This window comes from Rattus norvegicus, chromosome 2, assembly GCF_036323735.1.
Source record: "Rattus norvegicus strain BN/NHsdMcwi chromosome 2, GRCr8, whole genome shotgun sequence".
In the NCBI taxonomy this organism is placed as follows: Eukaryota; Metazoa; Chordata; class Mammalia; order Rodentia; family Muridae; genus Rattus; species Rattus norvegicus.
The window spans coordinates 126,582,117-126,598,641 of record NC_086020.1 but is presented as its reverse complement, the minus strand read 5'-3'; the positions used below and the strand labels follow the sequence as shown (position 1 = coordinate 126,598,641).

The following is a 16,525-nucleotide window of genomic DNA, read 5'->3' as shown; positions in this document are numbered from 1 at the left end:
ATAAGAAAAGTGATAGGAAACTAGCTGAAATAAATAGAAAGGATTTAATTAGGAAAATGTGGGCAATGCTGAAAATTCTTTATCATTCATGACTTATGGAAGGTCCTCCAGTGAAGACCTTTCAGAAATCTAGAATGGAACACTGCTGTCAAAGAGTAGATTACCTCCCAAGTGAAATTATGTGCTATGATTATCTTCTCAAGATTCTACTTGAAGAGAAGCAAAAAGAGGTTGAGAGAGAAAAAATGAAGAAAACAATTTCTCATCTTATACAAGATGCCGCCATCAAAGCAAGGAAAGAAGTAAGGAGTTTAATTATACATAAAATGCAAAATTTAAGGCCTAAGACTAAATGCTGCTTATATACTTTAAAATTGAAATCCTTGTGTGTGTATTCACAAGGACTGTCTATGAAACTATTAATGTAAGAGATAAAAAAAACCAATGTTTCTTTCATTAAAATTAAACTGCTGTGGGTATAGAGTTATGTACTACATAGTCTTTGGCTTCATATACAGTGTGGTATTTTCTTACCTATATTTTCTATGCTCAATATAATTTTTCTCCTCAGTGAACTACAATTTCCAGTGTTTTTTTATGGTTTAAAAATGCAAAGTTAACATATTTGCTTTCTTTCAAACAACTAAATAGTAGTTTTCATTTTTACAAAGCCATTGCAAATATATCCCTTTAGTCATGCCATATAAGGTCATTTTGGTTAAGAACAAGCTGTGTATGATGACAGTTATCTAATGAAATTAAAGCTGAAACATCTGTTGCATCATATCTTTATGGTACTTTTTCAGGCTGAAACACTTTTGGGTAGACAAATACCACTGTGTGTGTGCATTACCATGCTGTACAGTTTTACAGCCTGTGAATCCTGAACCTCCCAGGTCTGTGTACCTATACTGTTGACATCCGTGATGACCACATTACCTAAACAGTGTTTCTCAGAGCAAGCCCTGTTGTTACATGATGTGTCACGGCAATTACTGATTGGAATTAGATAATTTAATTTCTCAAGGTAAAACTTTAAATTTGAGACAGTCAAACAAAAGCCTTTTTATCCTAATCCTTCCTGAAAGAACTTTCCATATATATTAGGGTAACAATGTTCTAAATTTAGACCAGACCCTTCAATACTCTAAAGACTATTTAATGGCTAATAAATAATAAATATTGCTTTCATAACCTTTGTAAAAATATTTTATCAAAGTATTTTATCTTGTATTAGCATTCTAGTTGCATTTTTAATCTTAAGATCAATTAGAATACATTGAATTTTAAGACTGATTGAAGCTTCACTCATGTTAACCTATAATTTCAGTGCATTTCATTAAAGTGTTATGGTCTCAGCATTTATTCTAAACACCTTTATAAATTGTAGTGCCTACCTTCTAAACTCTAGGTACATTCCTATCTGTAAACGTCCCAAGTGGACATCTGGGACCCTCATGTCTGCACCCTAATCCTACTTACCCTTATCTCCCTGTCTATTCTGAGGCTCTCTTGTATGCTCCATGGCCCTGTATGCAGCCCGAGTGGACATGTGAGGCTCTTGTGTCTATCTCCTAGCTCTCATTACCTCCCTATCTGAAGTAGCACAAGTGTATATCTGAGGCTACTGTGTGTTAACTGGATGTCTTCTCTTTATCCCCGTCCTCTTTTGTTGGTTCTTTGACCCAGCCTTTTACAGCTATTACAGGTACTCTTTCAAGGAGTATCTACTGAGCATTTCTTTTGTGCCCAGCATTTTATTTGTTCTCTACCTTCTGTTGGTTCATACTTAGAATTGCCAGTTTTTATATCTAAACTTTAAAAAACACTACACAAAGTAATGCATTCTCACTGTAAAAAGAAATGGAAAGTGTATGATCGAAAGAAATTTTAAATTAGCCACTTTTAGCCTTTCTTTAGGCTTTGTATTTAATATTATCTATAATATATATAAAACAAAATTATACACATCACCAAGTAAATGTTAAATTATGAGTCTTTATACATCTTTATATTCCTGTACTGTTTGTAATTTCATAGAATAGGTAATATTTTGATAAATAAAAATATTTATTCATATTCTCTTATATAAGCACTGTAAATATTTGCCTTTATTTCTGATTATTGAGTATGGCTGAAAATACTTTCCCTGAAAATGTCCATTTTGTCAAATATTTCCCTATTATTACAATTGACAATTGCTCTAAGTCTGTTTTTATTGACTATAGTAGATATAATGAACATATTTTCATATATTTCTGTTCTAGTTATAAGATTGAACAAAAATGTTTGCTTTTTATATATGAAAATGGCTTATTTCTCAGATATTTCAGTTCTTAAAAATAAAATGTTGGCCATTTTTATTTATGACCATTATTAGCCTTGTCTGTTTGTTAAGTAGAAAAATAGTTGCAGTTGGTCAGTATTTCATTCACAACTATCCTTATTATTCACAAATTATAGAAGAAAATGTTTGTGTAAAAATGTGTTTATAGAAAAACAAACTGGGTGTAGTGACACGGCACATAATTTCAACACTGGGGGTGGCTGACCCAGGTCTGTGTGTTCATGACCAGTCTGGGCTACATGGCAAGAAACTAGAACAAAGAAGAAAGGAAGAAGGGAGAGAGATACAGAAGGGCAGAATACTAAGGACGATACAGAGATTTTAGTCTTTTGTGCATTTGAGAGTCCTACCCATTGTCTCACATTTTGTTTCATCAGATCTAACACTTACAATTCTCTATGAACTTTAGATTATAGATCACTGATGTTAATACTTGAGAAAATTCCTTTCAGAGTTTACCAGCATTACAAAAACACTTTAAAATTTATTATTGTCATAAAGTTTCACATTAGTTGTGTTTGTTAGACACTGGAAATAAACAGTTTAGGAATTATGTGGGGAGAAAGACAGATACAACTGGACTTTTAAGAACTAAATTTTTTATAGCACATAAAATGCTCATGGCTTACTTTCCCTATCCATTGCTGAGTAAGTCAGCTTTTTGTTGCTATAACAAAAATAAAAGAGAATTAACTTAAAAGAAAGTTTATTTTGGCTTATGGTTTCAGTTTTAGTCTATGATTAGTTTGCTAGTCCCATTGTCAGGTTTTCAGAAAGACAGCATGTTATGACAGGAAGACCTGTGGAGTCAAAGCACTCATCACATAGTCAAGATAGAAGATAGAAGAGAAGGGGGCTGGTGTCCCAGTGAGCCTTTCAAGTGCATTCATCACATATGAAGATTTCCCAATAGATACCAGCTCTTTACCTGGAAATTATAACATGTAATCTCATCTGTAATAGAGGTAATAACATGGAGCTACTGTAAGAATGAATGAAATGATACACAGAAGCATTCTGAACAGTACCTAATGCACATAATCCTCAACAAATATTATGCTTATCCTATTACTGACCTGCAAGCAAAGTAGATTGGTCTGTGATGTCCTAATCCCCCATTTATCTGAAATGTCAATATAAATTATAGCCCAAAGAAAGGGCCACATACACTGTTTAGTGGGTCTTCAAAAAGATAACTCATATTAATCAACCAAATAAAGTACACAAGCAAGCAGTATTGAATGTATCTAAAGAAAGTTTTATTATATCACTAGAACAAGTCATTTCACACAAGAAAGTTTTCAAAGACTGTTAGATCATAAAAGTTCCCTGTTAGTCTACTGTCCTCATCAATAATCCTCTTGGTCCTTTAAAAGAAACCTGAGTGGCTATTAGGAAAAATGATTGTTGCAGGCATCCTGATGAAGTATAACTAATTCTTCAAAATGCTCTCTGCACGCCATTTGTTTTGTTCCTAAAAGGCTCAATGTTTATTCAACGCTTTCCTTGAACACTCATTTACTTAGCAGTAGTGTCTAGTGTACATTGTAAAAGATCCTACACAAGGGCTTTAAAAGTTATTAATTGCATATTCAATATATGATTTTGCTTTTCTCCCTGTTCTCTGGCGTCTTTTTGCAGCATTCAGGGAGTCTGCAGACATTGTTTTCCACACTCCTCCTCTCACAGGTCAAAGTGCTACTTGTGGAGCCTGTGCGACATGCATAGCACAATAGGTGGAGTGCGCCAGCACCTGGAGAACCTAGTAAATAGACTGGACTGTCCTCGACATTTTTAGATTGGGAAAATATATTTTCATTTAAAATTATTTATGCTATCTAAAATAATTATTAGATTATTTAGGAAAGATAATGATAAAAATTTATGGTTCTCTGCTTTTATTTCTAATAATAGTAAAATGTTAGTTGAAAGAATCCATAATAAACAAAAGCTCTGTTTTTTTTTTCTTTATTAACTTGAGTATTTCTTATTTACATTTCAATTGTTATTCCCTTTCCCGGTTTCCGGGCCAACATTCCCCCTAGCCCCTCGCCCTCCTCTTCTATATGGGTGTTCCCCTCCCCATCCTCCCCCCATTACCGCCCTCCCCCCAACAATCACATTCACTGGGGGGTTCAGTCTTGGCAGGACCAAGGTCTTGCCCTTCCACTGGTGCTCTTACTAGGCTATTCATTGCTACCTATGAAGTTGGAGCCCAGGGTCAGTCCATGTATAGCCTTTGGGTAGTGGCTTAGTCCCTGGAAGCTCTGGTTGCTTGGCATTGTTGTTCATATGGAGTCTCAAGCCCCTTCAAGCTCTTCCAGTCCTTTCTCTGATTCTGTCAATGGGGGTCCTGTTCTCAGTTCAGTGGTTTGAAAAGCTCTGTTTTTACAATGTAAAAGGATCCTGAGACCAAAATGTTTGACAGCTGCTGTCCTTTTGTATTTATCATCCAGTTCTTCCTCTCATCTCACGACCAATTCTTTATTTTCACAATACTGAAGATTCTGAAGCTTGTATGAGCTAAACCAATGCTGCGGGTGCAATCCTCTGGTCTGGTCTGGGTCAATCCACATGACTAGCTTTGAGCTCAGTATATAGTCCAGGCAGTATGAACAAAATCCCCCTGCCTGAGCCACTTATGTGCCTGCTAACTACACACCGCTCATGACCAATTCTTTGACATTTCATATATTGTATGCTTATTTATTTTTTATACCATAAAAGTTATTTCTTTTTAAAATAAAACATCCTAAGTTTTTGTCAGTAATCATTTTTTATTCTTTACCTAAATTATATCTTAATTCACAGGTTGAAAGCACAAAAAAACAGTATGAAGTACTAATTTTGCAGTTAAAGGAAGAACTCTCAGCCCTTCAGATGGTATGTCACAAGACCTTGTTAGTATTTTCCTCCAAATAGTACTTGTTTTAAAGGTCAATATGTGTATCCACATACATTGTTAAACCATAGCCTATGCTGGGTGCTAGGAAACAAAGTTAATTTCCACAGAGACATTTTGCTTTCTTTGGCTTTTGGTAGGAAGAGTAGAACAGGTGACATCCATCACATTCCATTGTCCTTGACAGAAAGCACAGGACCACTAAACCAACCAGCTGCATCTCCTGCCATATGCCGGGTTGATCTAGGAGACCAGGGAGGAAGACAGACAGTAAAGCTTACTACAGACAAACAAATAAATAAGAATGAGTAGGCAAAACAAGAGGCGGGGCGGGGGAGTAGGGGTTGACTTCATTTGACAAGAGTTACAATTTCACAAGCACATCTTTCATGAATCCATCACTTTTAATCTGTTGTAAAATTAAGCATTAGTTTGTGTATTCTAATAAATATGTGCATTAGTGTCTTTTGAACCCATGCTCTTTACAGGAAAATATCTTCAAATAGATTGTAGCACCTCAGAGTAAGAGTCTAGGCAATGTTTTTGCATAGTATAAAGTAAATATTCATCAACAGAATAATATTCAAATACCTGTGAAAGGCTACCTTTGGGTAGAGGTCCAACCTCTATAACAACCAGAAATAGTTACTTTCTGCTTACTTCATTAAATTAGGCCATGCAGTTCTATAGAATATACAGTTTTCTAATCAGGCAATGGAATTTTCCTTAAAATAGATCACAGTTTAGTCCATAAAGCAAGTCTTAAAAAATACAGTATAGTTGAAATGATTTTTATTATTAATCAAATGATAGAATAATAAAACTAGAAATCAGTAAGTAGCAAGAGAAACTATAGAAGCTACTGATATGTAAGAAATGCACCACTGAAGAAGCAACAGGAGAAATGTAAAGTTATCTATAATCAAATGAAAATGAAAGTCCATCTTGTGAGAATACAGCAAAGGCAGATAGTTCTATTAAATATGTAGCTGTTTTTGAGTATCCAAATGGAAAAGAAGTGTAGGCTGTCATTTTTTAATGATTTCAATTTTGTTTGCATAGGGAGTAGTGAGTGTGGCCTCTGTGCTATCAGCTTTAATATCCGCTAACCCTTTATAAAGTATGAATTTGGAAATATTTCAGAAATGGTTGAAAAATTAATTTTTCTCCAAGAGCAGCTGTATCGGTGGTAATGAGCAAAGCTTCTGATAAAATCTTATTTTAATATTATAGGGCATTTAATAGAACTAGTATGATAATTATAAATATTTCAACTTTTCTACTTTATTTTGCTCATTCTCTTTGAATCTCTTTTTTTACATTTTTAATTGCTTTAAACTTATTGACTTTACATCCCACTCACTGCTCCCCTCCAGGTCACCTCCTCCCCCATCTCTCAGCCCCTTCTTCTCTGAGCACGTGGGGGCCTTCCTGGGTATCCCCTGACCCTAGCACTTCAAGTCTCTGAAAGGATAGGCACATCCTCTCGCACTGAGACCAGACAAGGTAACCCAGTTAGAAGAACCTATTCCATGTACAGACAACATTTGGAATAAAATAATAAATAGAAGACTTTCTAGAATTCAATGAGAATGAAGGCATAGAATACCCAGATTTATGGGACACGATGAAAGCAGTGCAAAGAGGAAACTTCATAGCCTTTTGCTCACTTTTAACCCAGGCTAATCCCATACTGTTGGAACCATCATCATTTCATGGCAGTGGAGTATAATGGTTGAGGTAGAGGAACAAGATATATGCATAGTTACTCTTTATAGGCCACTTCCTAGATCAGGAAGTATGATCCAACTTTGGTATTGACATATTGTCCTAGTTTACTTTCTGTTGCTGTGATAAAACACTGACAGAAAACCAACTTGAGAAGGAGGGAATTTAGTTTAGCTTATAAGTTGTGGAGGGGCGGGATGGAGAGATGCTGCTTAGCCTGCTTTTGTATACAGCCTAGGACCATATGTCCCAAGATGCTAGCAGCTACAGTTTGCTGGTCATCATTCAAAGTGCTCCCATAGACATACCCACAGGCCAGCTTGGCAGAGGCAGTTTCTCCTTGCAAGTCTCTTCCCAGGTGACCCTAGTTTGTGTCATGTTGACAAAGACTAACCAGCACATATATACATTAAAGTCACATGAGTGATATTATGAACATAGCAGAAGTCGCAAATTAAGTATCATGAAATTACCACTCAGCAGGCAGAGAGACAGGAGGATCTTGAATTCAAGTTCAAGGACAGCCTGAGCTATGTCATGAAACTATGAAAAACATTCCTCCCCCGGAAAAATAAAAACCTTTTATAGATAAGTACCTTGTCATGTGTATGAATATGTATAGGACATTAAAATTCTGTTTGCTACAAACTTGAATTCTATTTTAGCAAAAAGAAAATCCCACCTGATTTGTATTGATCCAGAGTAATGAGGTTTGGGCCATAATTTAAAAGCTTTCTTTAAATTTTGGAAAAACCAAGGTAGGCCTTTCATATAATTGTGAAAATTTGAATATTACTAGTGGTATATTGTCAACAAAGCAGGTTCACCAAAGCATGACTCACAATTAATAAAACTATACTTATTCTCAAATAAAAAGAAAAATTGTGAAGAACTCACTAGTTGATTCTTTTTGTTTTAGTATCATTGGCAAAATAATCATATTGATTAGCTGTTATACTTGTCAAATTACTGAGTAAAATGTTCGACACATGAAGTTTTTTTAAATATAAATGTTTCAGTTGTTAGGCTCATGCTAATAAATTTCCCTGACTGTTGTTTACTTTACAAAGAAGTTTAACTTACAATTTATGCACCTTTTATGCCAAATGTTTCCTTTAGGATGTTGTGACAGTGTCTGGTTCATCTTACAAAATATCTGGTAATAGTATATGAAAAGAGAACCTGTAATGTCAAAACTCCTCACTTTTTTTCTCCCATAGTACTATAGCCTCTGCCTGTTACTTTATGAATTCCTTGGTATCGTATAGCCAAAGGCAATGTCTGTACTCCTGGGATAGGCCAGTCACTTTTTGAAATTGACAGTTACAGAGTCCTTACTTAACTTTGTTAGGTAATCTTATGAACAAACCCTTTTACTTTTCCATTTTTCCTCATCTTACTGTTTCACCATCTATATTTATTTACATTATGCCCTAACTTTATAGGACTGTGATGAAAAGCAAGGTCAAATTGATCGAGCCATTAGAGGGAAAAGAGCTGTGGAAGAAGAACTCGAGAAGGTAAGGACACTCAGCTGCCTGAGGGCAACTGCAGGGCTCTCCATTGCTGCCTGCTCTGCTCACGCTGGCCTTCGATGTTCTCTCTGGGCAGTATTTATGCACATCTAACTAAAGTCAATGGAATACTCATTTTACCTACATCCGTTTCTTAGAATACCCATTTTCTTTGAACTTTGTACTTCAAGATCTAACTTTTTTGAAATGTCTATTTACTGTTCTAGCCTCACCTCATCCCAAAAGTGGCTTTTCATCTTGTCTTTTGTAACTTCATGCTAACTTACTGAAGTTAGAAATGGGCATAATAGGGGTTGGGGATTTAGCTCAGTGGTAGAGTGCTTGCCTAGGAAGCGCAAGGCCCTGGGTTCGGTCCCCAGCTCCGAAAAAAAGAACCAAAAAAAAAAAAAAAAAAAAAAGAAATGGGCATAATAGGTATAGACAACCAAAAACTCATAGTATGCTAGGAATTTTTATCTTTATGTATGTATGTGTTTGTATATATAGATGTGTATACACACACAAACACATACACACACACACACACACACACACACACACATATACATGCGCATAGAGGCCAGAAGTTGACGTTGATTATCTTCCTCAGTCACTCTCTGCTGTATATTTTTAGTGTCCATGAAATTGTGACTCACCAACTCAGCTAGATAGTTTGCCAGCAACCCCAGAATACATGAGTCTCTGTCACCCCAGAACTAGGATTACAGTCACTTGCATCCACACCCAGCTTTTATGTAAGTGACTATCCAACAAGCAGTTTACTGACTGAGTTATTTCCCTATCCTGGATTTTTACCTTTTAAGAATATAATAAATAGGGGTCTGAGAAGATCAGTGGTGAAGAACATTGTCTTCCAGAGACCTGGGTTCAGTTCCCATCACCCACATGGAGGCTCACAAGCATATGTAACTCCAGTTCCCGGGAATCCAGTGCTCTTGTTCTAGCCTCTGTAGGTACTAGGCACTTACAAGACACACAGCCCTACTTGAAGGCAAAACACTTATACACGTAAGATAAAACATTTTTAAAGAATACAATAATTAGGTAAAATACTTACCCCAATGATATTTGAAGTAAAAACCTTAATATTAGTTTCTCTCATACTTTTATTAGCAGTAAGTATCCCACTGTTTTAAAGTGCCTTAGGAAAGAAAGGGCATCCAAATATTAGCACTTACCATGTTTAAAGTGCTGTGTTAGTAACTTGCATAGAAAGGCTAAGTAATTCTAATGTTAAAAATACCAAGCAATGAAGTCAGGATTTGATTTTGAAAGGTGAACTCCATGGCATTCTAAGTATGTGACATATCCATGTTGTCAAAAATAATGACAAAATCAGGTAGTAAAGCAGCAAATTATAAACAGCGTAGAGTATGACTCCATTTGCATAGGCACTTCTGTTTCAAGGTAGACATTTTTTGGCTGTTAGCCTCCTAAAGGTTTATCCTTCCAGATTTTCTTCATATAGTGTTAAGTAATGCTGCCAGCTATACATAAGGCTTTGGGATAATTTTTTTTATTACATGACTTTTCTAACATCACATAAGTTAAAAAATAGGTTATATTGGTACAGTGTACTTAGAAGGCACAGCAATCAGTTTTCCACTAACCACACAGCAGCAAGCTAAGACCATAGCGTAGGGCTGCAGTGATGCTCGATGTGTCAGCAAAAGGTGCTGACAAAGTGCTAGTCTACCTCTGTGCAAAGAGCAATATAGTCTTACCACTGTGGACAGCACAGGAGCCCTCTTGGGAGGGCAATTAGATAAACACATTTGTCTGAAAATGTGACCTGTACCTCAGGAACTGCTGGGTAATTAACCCTGTGCTGTCAGAGAAAACCCAATCACAAACTGAGCTACAATACAACTACCCCTGAGATTGGAAGCTCCAATTCCAGCCACACTGTTGCCCTGGTAATCCAAAGCAAAGTTCTAGAGCTTTCAGATCTACTAGTTACACTACAACACACACCCTTACTTTTGAGTATTTCAGTAGAGAAATATCTTAAATATTCCCAAAATAATTGCTAGAAGTCTTTTTGTTTTTCCTTTTATGTTTACCCTAAAACTCTGGGCCTTATACATGGTTAGAAAGGACTCTGCTATTGAGCTACATATCTACCCCTACCACCAGTTGTCTGTAAATTGACATTTAAAGCATTTTTTAAAAGCCTCAGCAGCTGTTTTATATTATATTTGTATTAGTTGAAAACTTTACGATGAGCATGAATGATTTCATATTTCTCAGCTGTCAGTTTATAGCATTTTATTTTGTAAATGAATCAATCATAGATGTCTTAATTATCTTACAGTAGGAAGAGATGAACATACTCATAACTATTTCTCAGCATTATTTTTATTGAGATAATTTCCTATAAGGTAATGCTTATAAGCCTTTTCCTCAGATTTATCGTGAAGGCAAACAGGATGAAGGTGATTACAGAAAATTGGAAGAAATGCACCAAAGATGTCTTGCTGCAGAGCGTTCAAAAGATGATCTTCAGCTAAGACTCAAGACTGCAGAAAATAGAATAAAACAACTTGAAATTAAGTAAGTTTTCTTTGGGGTTCTGGTGAATTATTTACCTTTTATAGTACATATAAAAACAACCAAACATGTTTTTTCATAATCTCTAATTTTATTAAGTTTTTAGTTGGCATTTAGTGATAGCATATTCATACTCAAAAGTCATAGCACTCTTATAATTTGTTCCCTTCCCACATGGCTCTCCTCCATGTCCCATCTACCCTGAGATTGATTCCCTTACCACTCACTAAGTAAGTAGTATGCATTTCTGCTTTCGTATACTCTGATGCTCTTCCCTCCCAAGATATTCTCCTAGCACCCTCACACACACACACACACACACACAGAGAGAGAGAGAGAGAGAGAGAGAGAGAGAGAGAGAGAGAGAAAGAGAAATAGAGAGACCAACCGACCATATCTGCCTATAGGAATAATGGTCTTTCTGGGTCTGCCTTGCTTGGCACGGCACGATATCCAGTTGAATCAATTCCCTTACAGTTCATTTTGCAGACGCTTTTTAATGTGTAGTTTCTTACATCAATTCATAGTATTATTTTCTAAGTTAGTACTGTATTTTCCAGGTAGTCTTTGCTGTCCCTATATCTTGAGATATATTCTGTATGTTCTCCCTGAGAATGTTAGACATTAAAGTCTTCGGTTCACTTCCACTTGATTTTGTACAAAGTGAAGGAAAGGGCCTCGTCTGCTGCTGCCTGTGAATAGCCAGCTTTCCCAGCACTATGTACTGAAGACGTTTTCATTTCGTTTTGTTTTGTTTTTCTCTAAAGTTTGTTTTTGAAAGTTTTGTCAAGAATCAGGTGACTTAAGGATTTATGTCTGAGTCCTCTGTTTTTCATCTACGTGTCTATTTTTGTATGACTCACATACTGTTTTGTTCTGTGGCCCTACAGTATGCCATGAAATAAGATACTGTGACACTTCTAGCATTGTGCTTTGCTTTAGGATTACTTCAGCACCTTCTGTGCTTCTGTGACGTTTACAATATTTTCCTCTAGTTCTGTGAAGAATGCCAGTAGAATTTTTATGGGGATTGCCTTTAATACATAGGTGATTTTAAAGTAATTCAATCATTTTTACTATATTAGTTCTATAAGCATGAGAATATTTTTCTGTCTTTTTTTTAATAATTTTTTTTCTTCTTTTTTCTTTTTTTTCGGAACTGGGGACCGAACCCAGGGCCTTGCGCTTGCTAGGCAAGCGCTCTACCACTTCCCAACCCTATTTTTCTGTCTTTTAGTGTCTTCAATTCCTGCAGGGTTTAAAATTTCTCCTTGTAGAGGTCTTTGGCTTCCTTGCTTAAGTATATTATTACTGAAGAGTTTTGTTTTTGTTTTTGTTTTTTGTTTTTTCATTCTAGCCATTGCTACACCTCCCAGTGCCCCCTCCCACAGTTCCTCATCCCACTCCTCTCCCTTGCCTATGAGAGAATGCTCCCCCCAATAGGCGTCCCCCTTCCCTGGGGCCTCAAATCTCTCAAGGATTAGGCCCATCTTCACCTGCTGAGGCCAGACCAAGCAGACCTCTGCTATGTATGTGCTGGGGACATTACTGAAGTTTTTTAGACAGATTGTTTCTGCTGCGCTTTTCTCAGTACTGTGTATGGATATATGTAAAAAGCTGCTGGTTTCTTAGGTTGGTTTTCGTATTCTGACACTTTGTTGTTTTGTTGTGTTTATCAACTTAAGACACTGTGTTGAGTTGTCAGGTTCCTTTTGTCTGACATCGCATATCTGCAACTAGAAATGGCGTGGCTCTTTCCTTTTACCCTGTTATTACTTTCTCTTGTGTTATTGCTGTGCTGAAGGCTACAGTCACTGCAGTGAATAAGTGGAGAGAGCTGACACCTGGTCTCATTCCTGATTTTTAAGGAAATCCGTGAGGCCTTTTTCCATTTACTATAATGTGGCTATTTTATCATAGGCAGCTTTTTTTTAATTTTTAATTAGATATATTTCTTTACTTACATTTCAAAGGTTATTCCCCTTCCCGGTTTCCTGTCTATAAGCCTCCATCCCCTCCCCCTCCCCCTCCCCCTTGCAGGTATTTCCCCTATACATCCCCCTTACTCACCTCCCCATATTCCCTGCATTGGGGGTCCAACCTTGGCAGGACCAAGGGCTTCCCCTTCCATTGGTGCCCCAACAAGGCTATTCTCTGCTACATATGCAGTTGGAGCACTGAGTCAGTCCATGTATAGTCTTTGGGTAGTGGTTTAGTCCCTGGAAGCTCTGGTTGGTTGGCATTGTTGTTCTTGTGGGGTTGCAAGCTCCTTCAACTCTTTCAATCCTTCCTCTAATTACCCCCAAGGGGATACTATTCTCAGTTCAGTGGTTTGCTGCTAGCATTGACCTCTGTAATGAACATGCTTTGGATGTGTCTCTCTGGAGAGATCTCTATCCCGTCCCTTTCAGCATGCATTTTTTTAGCTTCATCAATCTTACCTAGTTTTGGTGGCTGTATATATATGGGCCACATGTGGGTCAGGCTCTGAATAGCCGTTCCTCGAGTCACTGCTCTAAACTTTGCTTCCATATCCCCTCCTATGGATACTTTTTTTACCTTTTAAGAAGGAGTGGGAGCATCTGCATTTTGGTCATCCTTCTTCTTGAGCTTCCTGTGGTCTGTGGATTGCATCTTCAGTAATTCAGTAATTAACGTATCAATGAATGCATACCAAGTGTGTTTTTCTGTGATTGAGTTACCTCACTCAGGATGATATTTTCTAGTTCCATCCAATTGCCTATGAATTTCATGAAGTCATTGTTTTTGATAGCTGAGTAATATTCCATTGTGTAGATGTACCACATTTTTTGAATCCATTCCTCTGTTGAAGAGCATCTGGGTTCTTTCCAGCTTCTGGCTATTATAAGTAAGGCTGTTATGAACATAGTGGAGCATGTGTCTTTGTTGTATGTTGGAGCATCTTTTGGGTATCTGCCCAAGAGAAATATGTCAGGGTTCTCGGCAGCTTTTTTTATGTTGAGGTATGAGCCTTGAATTCTTGCTTTCCTTTGGGGTTTTAGCATCAAGTAATGTTGAACTTTGTTAAAGGCCTTTTCTGCATCTATCAAGATGATTAGATTATGTGTTTTCAAAACTGAGTTCAAGTCTTTTCTTTGTAGTGTTGGATAAAATATTCTGTGGATACTTATTTAGCATATTTGATCTCTGATGTCATGTAATTGATATATCTTTCTCCATTTTTATCTTGATGACCTGTCTGTTGATCATCATGTAATATTAAAGTCACCTGTTTTTACGCTGGAATCAGTCTGTGCCTTTATATCTAGTAGTTTTATAAAACTAGGTGAGCCAACATTCTGAGCACGTGTGTCTAGAATTATTATGTCCTGATGGATCATTGTCTTAATGTGACAATCAACATGAAGTGACATTCTTTATTTTTCTAACTTTAGTTTGATGTGTACTTTACGGATAGTGGAATAATTGCAGCTGTGTGTTCGAAGGTCCATGTGATTGAAATGTCTTTTTCCATCTTCTTTATCCTAAGGTTAATTTGTCTTTGACAATGAGGTATATATTTCTTGTAGGTAGTAAATAGATGAATTCTATGTTTTAACCAATATACTAGTTTGTCTTTGAATTTATTAACATTTATTAAGATACATAGCTGATATAAAAGTCTTTCTAGTATTCTTGACATGCATGCAGTTTTTCCATGAGTATAAACAGAAGTCAGCATTTTAAGCCATATTTATCATGTGTCTTAGTTACAGTTCTATTGCTGTGAAGGGACACCATGACCAAGGCAACTTATAAAAGAAAGCATTTAATTGGGGGCTTGCCTATAGTTTCAGATGATTAGTTCATGATTGCCATCATGAGTAGCATGGTGTCAGGCACACAAGCATAGCACTGGAGCAGTAGATGAGATTTTACATCCTGATTGATAAGCAGGAGCCAGAGAGAGAGAGAGCTAACTAGGCCTGGTGGGCTTTCGAAACCTCAAAACACACCCCCATGACAACACTTCCTCAACAAGGCCTCAGCACACCTCGTAATCCTTCACAAACAGTTCTTCTAAGGACTAAGCATTCAAATATATAAGCCTATATGACAATTTTTATTCTAACCACCACATTATGTAATGATGCTTCTTTTCTATGTGAGTTCTTAAAAATTGTGGAGTGAAAAATTATCTGAAGAACTTCTCACATTGTTTACTTCAATACTAATGCTGTTCAGTGCAAACTCACTCTCATTCTATGTTTTCACATGCTGTATATGGATTGTGAGCAATAAGTGAAAAGCTTTTTCTTGTTTTTAACATGTAAAAGCAGCTCTGTAGAATTTTAAATGTCCCATAAGGATAAGGACTAACCTGTGTTTATATCAGTAGACTTCATCCTAGCATCAATTCTTTTGTTTTGTTGAACAAATGGGATTGGCTTCCAGATACTCTCCCATTGCATGTGCTTCTCTCCGGGGTCATTTCTTACACATTCACCAGCATGGCTCAGCAGTGAGAGCTTTTCATAACCTCCATATCCACTGGGGGTTTTCTACACTTTGTCTTTCATGTGTCCTCAGGGTACACTCGATAAGTGTTCTCTTCACTCAGAGATTCCTAGAATGTGCATTCTCTTGCTCCATTCTAGTTTTCAGAAATACTAGCTTTGTTCTTTCTCAGGTCTCCAATAATCTCCAGTGATTCCCTCTTTGAGGGACTGGACTGGACTTAACTTTAACTTTAACTTAGAGGGAGTGAGCTGTTCTGTTTTCCTGTGGTTCTGACACTAAGTAAAAACGTGATGAGGAGTTACTGCATCTGTTTGCTATCAGCTTCACATCGTTCTCTTGACATAGCAGTTCTCAGTGTTAGGACAGTCTTAAAGCATTTCACATTGGCTTTTCAGATAAATAATAGCAAGTCACCTTGTCCATCCATATTTAAAAATGTACAATTAAATGCATTTACTTGGTATTTTGAAACCACATTAGTATAAAGTGAATGAAGGCTATGGATATATTTAGTGTGTTCTCAATCACCAACACCATGCTAAAGTGAAAAGAAATGACTCAGAATAAAGGAAACAGAAGTCTATATCATAAAGTGTGCAAATCTTTATCCTTTGTGTTCTGTTTCATTTGTTTAAACAAAAACAGTTCCTCAGAAGAGATATCACGTTCCCATGAAATGATCCAGAAACTTCAAACTGTATTGGAGTCTGAGAGGGAGAACTGTGGCTTTGTCAGCGAGCAAAGGCTGAAGCTTCAGCAAGAAAATGAGCAACTACAGAAGGAGACTGAGGATTTGAGAAAAGTTGCTCTGGAGGCCCAAAAAAAAGCAAAATTAAAGGTATTTTCAAAATGAGTTAAATGTGTTCTTAGAAAAATCAAGATATAGAGAATATTCATTAGAACCTAGTAAAATATTTTCAGGTTTGTGTGTGTGTGTGTGTGTGTGTGTGTGTGTGTGTGTGTGTGTGTGTGTGTGTGTCC

General features: G+C 36.7%; 1 protein-coding gene across 12 annotated transcripts in view; it reads left to right on the top strand.

Moving 5' to 3' along the window:
- The window catches only part of Sclt1 (sodium channel and clathrin linker 1), a 158,444-nt gene that overhangs the window by 93,238 nt on the left and 48,681 nt on the right, over positions 1 to 16,525 (top strand). For 11 of the 12 annotated variants that reach the window (XR_005500249.2, XM_039101819.2, XM_039101816.2 and 8 more), the window contains 5 exon segments: positions 204 to 302; positions 5,159 to 5,230; positions 8,423 to 8,497; positions 10,920 to 11,065; positions 16,190 to 16,382. Coding sequence is in view for 11 of the 12 variants with exons in the window: in XM_039101819.2 (XP_038957747.1) it covers positions 204 to 302; positions 5,159 to 5,230; positions 8,423 to 8,497; positions 10,920 to 11,065; positions 16,190 to 16,382 (585 nt within the window). In the remaining variant the exon portion in view is untranslated. 12 annotated transcript variants of the gene reach the window in all.